Source organism: Phyllostomus discolor, chromosome 6 (genome assembly GCF_004126475.2).
Source record: "Phyllostomus discolor isolate MPI-MPIP mPhyDis1 chromosome 6, mPhyDis1.pri.v3, whole genome shotgun sequence".
In the NCBI taxonomy this organism is placed as follows: domain Eukaryota; kingdom Metazoa; phylum Chordata; class Mammalia; order Chiroptera; family Phyllostomidae; genus Phyllostomus; species Phyllostomus discolor.
The window spans coordinates 123,837,262-123,845,328 of NC_040908.2; the positions used below are offsets into that span (position 1 = coordinate 123,837,262).

At 38.2% G+C, this 8,067-nt stretch overlaps 1 protein-coding gene and 1 pseudogene across 1 annotated transcript; one reads left to right on the forward strand and one right to left on the reverse strand.

The window, feature by feature from the left end:
* Window positions 1-3,290: 3,290 nt before the first annotated feature.
* LOC114499467 (hemoglobin subunit epsilon) lies at window positions 3,291-4,848 on the reverse strand. The gene is made up of 3 exons (XM_028515668.2): window positions 4,694-4,848; window positions 4,345-4,567; window positions 3,291-3,535 (listed from the first exon to the last, which is right to left on the reverse strand). The coding sequence occupies exons 1-3, from the start codon at window positions 4,783-4,785 to the stop codon at window positions 3,407-3,409; spliced, it is 444 nt and encodes a 147-aa protein (XP_028371469.1). The 5' UTR covers window positions 4,786-4,848; the 3' UTR covers window positions 3,291-3,406.
* A 2,148-nt stretch (window positions 4,849-6,996) lies between these two features.
* Window positions 6,997-7,644, forward strand: LOC114500197 (annotated as a pseudogene).
* Window positions 7,645-8,067: the final 423 nt, after the last annotated feature.

Below are 8,067 nucleotides of genomic sequence, written 5' to 3' on the forward strand. Positions count from 1 at the left end.
AGTAACTGAACAACAATAAATTTCAAAACACACACAAACAGAAAAGTCCACTTTCGTGTGTATTCACAGTACAGAGTACTCTAAAATTTAAAGAGCTCAACCCAACACATTAAAGCTGAATTCCTGCTACTAGAGAAGCAATCCTTTCAGTCTACTTCACATAGTTGTGAGACTATTATCTGTTCTTAGGGAAATGGGGAAGACCACATGTGAAAGACAGATAAGAATTTGAGGCAAAACCAAGAAGATTTTCTTTAAGATGACTTATCAGTGAAATGAAGGAAATAAAGAGATAACCTGTAGCACAGCCAGGAAATCCACTGAGCCTCTGTGGCCAGACCTGATAACCATATAAAAGAGCAGATTAAAAAGTTACCTGTGAATTTTTATTACAGGATATCTCTAGCTTCAAATTAGTTTATCCTCTGACTTATCAGGTTGTGTAAATCTTAATTACTCTTCCTGAGACTAATGTATTTCTAGGACCCTTCATGTCTGCAAACAATCTCCCCATTTTTTCCAGAAACCCAGAGAGTGAATCAAATATCTTATGTAACTCCTGCATTTCTCTTGTACTTTTGGGGCAATATCTTCCAAAATCGTGTCAATTTCTCCTTGTCCACAGCTATTTTATCATCCCATTTTCCCAATGTCATTGCTTCTGACATTGCCTAAATCCTCACTTATAAAGCTATTTCTTTACAAAAGCCACTCATGGTTTTTCAAACATTCATGCTCATGTGTTCTCAAACATTCATTTAATAACTATTTGTTAAATAAGTTCTTATCATTATTGTTCTAAGTACTGTGGACTTAAAATAAATGATAAAGGGAACAAAACTTTCTCAAGATTCATAATTTTGAGGTGAAAATGCAGAAAATTAATAGACCATCAACAAAGTAATTTCAGAAATTATTATTTGCTGAAGAAAATTAATATCTGAACTTAATGAGAGAGAGACAAAGTTATATCAGGAATAGTCTCACTAAAGAGGTAGTATTTGGACTAGGGCCAATATAAAAAAAAGGAATCTGCCATTGGAAGATAATGGGATATAAATCTGAAAGTTGGAATACTGAATCCAAAATTCTGAGGAAAGTAAGTAACCCTATGGTATGCTGGAGATACAAATAACGGGTACATGTGGTTGATGTGTACATAGCATAGGTGAGAATGGCAGGATATATTGTTGCAGAGAAAGCATAGACCTAATAACTTAAACTTGTCTTCAGTGGTAGAGTGAAAAGCTATTATGGAATTTTAATCCTGGTAATGACATAATCTGAAAACCTTGTATACTCTTAGATAGACTAATATTCCTAGAATTATCAGGTGTCTTTTATTGCCTACCAACAAATGTAATCTTTTCATCTGTTAAAGTCATCCAGCCCTGCGTTTGTATGTGTGTATGTCAATTATAAAGCTATTTCTAATTAAGTTGTCTTAAACTGACAAAATGTAGATCTAAATATAGGTCCCTAAGGGATAAAAATTATATGTTCTGCCCACCATTCCATCATCACCATCCTTGACCCCTTGACATTCAGATTCAAAATAAAAGATGAGTGATAAGAAAGAGGAGAAGAGGCTGACTGATTTAAAATGCATGTAGCTTTCATTTGGTGACTGGATAAAATGGTTCAGTGCCATGGATAGCCTGTTTACTTTGTTTAGGAGCATAATGAGAAGCTGTAGAACTTATAAAGACCAGTGCTGTTGACAACCTACAACTACAATAGTCAATGGTCTCTCATCCTCATTGTAAAGACATAAGGTGAAATTAGAAAATGATTCACAGTACAAATTCTGGCCACTGTGTAAGGGTAATAAATGCCTAAATGAGTTAAAGTTGTCAACAAATGGCACTCAAACTTGTAAAGCGTAAAGATCTTAAGCCTTGAAATGAGAGTTTCACTCAAGGCCCAAAGGTCAAGACTCCCTGAGCAAGCTAGCAATAACTCCTCTGAAAGAGATTCAGTTAATGCTACTTCTACACAAGGGTCCACAGGTCAGTGCATGGCCTCTTCTTTATAGATTCACCCAGGCTGGAAGCTCTCAGTCATCTCCTACCACCTAATTCCTTCTCATCTACCCCAGTCAATCAGATACCATGACCTCCCCACTTTCTTTGTTCATTTTTTATGTTTTACAGGCCTCACTGCTCTTCTTGGGTTTAGCACATTATATATATTTCCCTGAATTAGCAGCCATGTCTAGTCCCTGTAATTTTGAATTTATTTTTGTGAACATTAGGCCTCTTCCCCCAATCTTATTTCTTAAGTCATTTAAAGTTCTAAGAATATTTATTGTTTACTCTTGCCAATAATGAGTAAAAAAAATAGTTTAAAAGAGATGGGGGAAAGTGCAGGCAACTGTACTTGAACAACAATAAAATAATTTTTTAAAAAAGTAATAACGTTTTTATGTATTTAGGGCTTTGCATAATCTAGTGTTTCCTAATACCCTACCTATGTTTTATTCTCTCCTCTCCTTCCAGAGAGACATTTTCATGCAAGTCACCAAGCCCTAGCTTGCTGGTTTGGACTATGAGCCTTTGATAGTATCTTAACTCCTACTTGAAGGTGTGGCCCTTCTCTTGCTTTAAAATTCACGTGACATCCTAACTTTAACTTAGCTTTTGTGAATGTTGCATTCAATCATAAGATAATGCACAATGATTTCGTGTGTTTCAGCCTTGGCTCCCCAGTGAGACAGTGAAACCCTTCTGGAAAGTGCAGGCTGTTGTTGGTGAATAAAGACTTTTTCTGGAAAGGTCCCAGCCATCCTTCAACTCATCCTTTTATCTCCAATTCTGTCTCACAAGACATATGACAAGCTGTGTGGTTCAAAATGTCCATTATCATAAACTGAAATAGTAACTGAAGCTTAGACCTTGGATCCCTACAATTTTTTCTTATTTTTTGGTTAAATGTATTGGGTTGATAGGATAATAAAGGTTCCAAGTGCACAGTCCTATGAGTCATCATCTGTATATTGCATTGTGTGCCCACCACCCAAAGTCTGAACCCTGACAGGGTTACAAATCTACTTTTTTTTCTTAGGCACTGCTTACCACCTTCTTCTTTGCCCTCTACAGTAATTCTGTCACACTGCAGTGTAAATCCATGCCCACTTAATTAACCCTTTCCTAACTATGGAAAACTTCCCCATCTTTCCATCCTCCCAGGCCCTCTAGAATCCTTCCATAATGCACACTTCTCTAAAGAGCTGTTTCTTCCCATGTTTCTTCCCCTCTAACACAAGAGAAAAAGATGGAGAAGATACAGTATAACTTATGATTACTGGATAGAATGTACTTTATTAAACAGAAGATGTGCTATCAAGACCAAACCCCAGATCCCATTTTCAGAAGGAAAGTGGGCACTGGTGAACTGGAAAGAGGATTCAGTGGTACTTGTGGGCCAGAGCATTGGCAACTCCAGCCACCAGTTTCTGCCAAGCTGCCTGCACATCAGAGGTGAATTCCTTGCCAAAATGAGAAGCCAGGATGATCACTAGCACGTTGCCCAGGAGCTGTTAGGTGAAAGATAAAATAAGTAAAATTTCCAAAATAAACTGTAGGAAACTCTGGCTTAATACCTAAACGCCCTGCCAACTCCACACCTGAAACTGCTGTAAGGGTTGTGCTAACCAATAAACTCAAATAAGCTAGTCCCTAACTTTAATATGTTTTCTATGATCTCTCCATTCAACATTCTCCCTACGTATATCTCCATCTTCGCTTTCATTTTACCATTTTTATTTGCACTTCTCCCTCTGTACCTCCCTTCCTCTCTCATTTACCAATTGCCTAACTCCTGTAAGCATAAGATTTCAGGGCTGCATGGGCTCTCAGAGTGAATTCAGCTAGTCTCCAAACATTGCCAGAAAAAAAGATTTACTTAGTTACAATACTGACATGTAATTGATTCTGTCTAAATTTTTTTCTCCAAATCTCTTCCTGAATTTAAATCATCGGGCAACTCATAAAATAATGCATTTCTCCTTCCCTGAGATAGAAGTTTATCTACCAAAAGCCAAATTTTATTCCTTCTTAAACAACTTTGCAATTCTCTGGTATTATTCTCTAGGATAAACACATCCAATTTTGACAAGAGTTTTTGAAAAGTTTTAAGCAAACTCAGGTTTCTTGTCACTTGTTACTGTCACCAGTCTTAAGTCAAGATGACCTTGATATTCTCCCTGGAAATCTGCCCTCCTAACTCCATAACTCATAAATTCTGAGATCTTTGTTAGTTTTACCAGTAAAAGATTCAACTTCCATTATTATCCTGAAGTAAAGAAGCAAAAAAAAAGAGCACATAAACATTTTCTGAACTCACCTTGAAGTTCTCAGGATCCACATGCAGTTTGTCACAGTGCAGCTCACTCAGCTTAGCAAAGGTGCCCTTGAGGTTGTCCATGTTCTTAATAGCATCTCCAAAGGAGGTCAGCACCTTCTTGCCATGAGCTTTGACCTTAGGGTTGCCCATTATGGCAGAGGAAGAAGACAGGTTGCCAAAGTTGTCAAAGAACCTCTGTGTCCAGGGGTAGACGACCAAAAGCCTATAGAATGGAACCATAGCAGATAAAAAAATCAAAGAATCTCAAAAAAATTAAAAGACTTTCCTGATCAATTTTTCAATCCTCATATTCACCATCCTCACCCATGCATTGAATCCCAGTTCCTACCTGCTCAGCGCCTCGCCTCCAGCCTCCTCCACATTTATTTTGCTCCACACATTAGTGATAGCAGCCTTCTCCTCACTAGTAAAATGCACCATGATGTCAGATCTGAGAGCCTACAGAGATTGCAGAAGTGCCAAAAGCAGGTATGTCTGCCGCTGGAAGGGGTAGCCTTTTATTCTTTACTGCTCACCTTCTGGCCCCTTGCTCCCCTTAGAACTTGGAAGTCATTGGTCAAGGCTGAGCTCTGTCCCTCAGGGGTGGAGTCAGGTCAGAAAAGGGTCAGCAATGAAGATTGTACTCTGGTTTGTGATTATGTGTTTGGTTCCTGAAACATCCTCCCTTTGTTTGCTGCTTCTTCATGGTCAACACAATTTTTCATTCATTCATTCTCTTGTCTTCCCATGTCATCCTCCAGGATAATATTTACTTCTCCCATTGTCTTTCTCCAAGTAAGACCCATAGAGAGGAGCTAAGCCCAAGACAGGGAGAGAGTTCCAGTCCAAACGGCTTAATATTTGTGTTGAGGATGCTGACAGGGTCAAGAAAAAAATATATAATTGACATGGAATCTCAGTCAGTTCTGTCTCTCTTAAGAAGTTATCCTTGTAACTAAACCTCTGCATCTTAGTTTTCCAAGAGAAACAAAACAAATACATTGTTCCCTAGGAAGCTGAATAGTGTAGCAAATGATTTACAATAGGATTGAGACCTCAATCCCAAATCTCAGTACCTCAGGGTGCTTTCACAAAAAGTAACAGAATGAGTTTACATCCCATGCTTCTCAGGAACCCTGTCTCTGTCCATTTCTCTGTGACTACAGAGGAAACTAGGTATTTGAGGGAAATTGCCTTGAGCTCCCTTCCTGATTTTCTGCCCTACTTATATATCTTTATACAAGAGAGACAATTTAGGAGTCTGAAGTTTTTTTGAAACCAGGATTAGTGATCAAACTAAAGAATAGATGACTCAGTTTTCATTAGGCTAGGAGTTAGAGTATGTTTGATGTTTCCTGTAGCCATAGATGTTACAGGCTTTAAATTTCTCTGGTGTCCTTATGTGTGGATGCCCCTACTCTCTTGTGGGTTCCCTAGTATTCATCATGAAACAGAGTCTGCTCCTTTAACTTTTTCAGTTGCTATACTGTTATTTGAGTTTGGTTGCTATTGGTGATAAGGAATGGAGGAGAAGCATTCTATGTGTATAAATAAATCTCACTATTTTGTGGGCCAGCTGTGACCTTCACAAGTGTTTCTTAGTGTTTTTGTCCCTTAAGAAAGTCAGGAAATATCCCCTGGGTTAGACCATATAGCCTAGCATGACAGGATTCTAGGGTGAGAGAGATATTTGATCACTAGAGTGAAAGAACAATGAATAAACAAGAAACAGCTGGCTATTCCGTAAAGAATAATCCCTGGGTTAATACGAGTTTGTTTGTTTTTGTTTGTTTGTTTGTTTTTAAATCCATGGAGCTAGGGCTCTAGGTTTCCAAAGCAAATTTTCTACAGATCCACAATGTGAGGAAACTGACTTTTCCTTATACCTTGGGTATGAAGATCAGACATAGACAAAGCCCAGGAAATAAAAACCCAGTCTCTAAAGATCAAGAGCTTGGGAAACAAGTCTTTGCCTGAAGCAGATCCTGTGAGTGTATCCCATTTTCCTGCTAATTCAGACGTTGGACACCAGTCTTCTCTTGGACTCGGAGTATCGGGTTGGTCTGCTTCCTGCATCTTCACACCCTTTGCAAGGCCCATGGCTCTTCTAGTAAAGGCCTTTGGGACCAGAGTTACTTGCCTCCAGGGATCTGCCCCACCTTTTGTTCTCTTATTGCTACAGCAAAAGGCTTTAAAGAAAGATTATAAGGTTGAAAGACAGCATATCTATAGCTCACTACAAGGCTCAGGAATTCTGATTCTGAAGTCAGATAGGCTGAGTGTAATCTCATTATTGCTTAGGTACTTGTTGATTAATGCTAAATTATTTCAGATGCTCTTTTGAAGCACTTTATTTATTTCTTTTATGAAATATCATAATTGTTTCCTTCCATTCTTGAATGAAAAACCCAAAATTTAGAGAGATAAGTGAAATAGTCATTCAGGATAGATTAGAAAGAGTAATGGTCAGAGAAAAATATAAACAGTCAGTCAAAATAGTTACTTATTATTTATAAAATTAAAAATTAATAAAATAAAAAACACATTATATCTAAAAGTACTTAAAAAGACTTTTAAATAGAAACTCTGGGTGGGTCATGCTGATGCTTGCCTTCTTTCTGCCACCATCTTGGTTCCACGTTCCCAAACAAAATGCCTAGTGAAGTCACAGAAACCATCCTGCTACAGAGCAGGAGTAGCCACAGTGCAGGCTGAGACAGGGTTGGAAGCAGAACCTGGCAGTGATGAATCAGTGCCAGAGCTCGAGGAACAACATGCCACACAGGCAACCACACAATGAGCGCAGCAGGCAGCAGCAGCTGAGATCAATGAACCAGTCAGTAAACAAAACAGAGCCAGAGTGAAAACAAGGCATAAGAGGCTATGTCCAAACTGGGTCTTCAACTGGCTACAAAGGTTATAGGGTCACTTTCCAGAAATCTAAGAATATCCTCTTTGTCATCCCAAAACCAGATATCTACAAGGGCCCCGCTTCAGATACCTACCCAGATTTGGGGAAAAACAAGATCAAGGATTTATCTCAGCAAGCACAGCTAGCAGCTGCTGAGAAATTCAAAGTTTGTGGTGAAGCTAGTGCTCTCCAAAGTTCAAGAAAACATGCAGATTCCAACTGTACAAGAGGAGAGTGAAGAGGAAGAGGTTGTTGAAACATGCGTGGAAGTTAAGAACATAAAACTGGTCATGACACAAACAAGTGTGTTGAAAGGCTGAAGAACAGTTCAAACCCTGAAAAAGAACAGTAATAATATTGCAAATTCTATCATGGAATTAAAAATGTAACCATCAAAAACTGAGGACCTTTTTTTTGGTGCTTCAAAAGAATAACTGTGCCTCGGTTTATAATTTGTGCTGTTTCTATCATTAATAAAGTCATAGCTTCTTATGGAATGAAAAAATATTTTGAAATTTGTTCAAGATTAATTCTTGCCTTTCAAGGTATCAAGTAGCATTTATACTTTTATAAGTGCTGTGCAGAATTTTAATTAATGGAAGATGGCTCTTTTTAGCAGGAAAAAAATCAGGTATTTTCTTAAATTTTGCTAGCTAATTTATAACATGTATCCTAATCTTATGGGGCAAGTATTGTGTTATCCCATGGCTGGGATTATACCCTAAGAATCATGAATCACCAATTCAAAAGTACCTATGTCCCCAGTGTTCATAGCAGTGATGTTTATAATAGCCAAGTGCTGGAAACAGCCT

Coding starts and splice junctions, on each gene's coding strand:
- LOC114499467 (XM_028515668.2), bottom strand. CDS start 4,785: ATGGTGCATTTTACTAGTGAGGAGAAGGCTGCTATCACTAATGTGTGG. Junction 4,568..4,693: donor GGAGGCGAGGCGCTGAGCAG/GTAGGAACTGGG, acceptor TCCATTCTATAG/GCTTTTGGTCGTCTACCCCT. Junction 3,536..4,344: donor TGGATCCTGAGAACTTCAAG/GTGAGTTCAGAA, acceptor TTCACCTAACAG/CTCCTGGGCAACGTGCTAGT.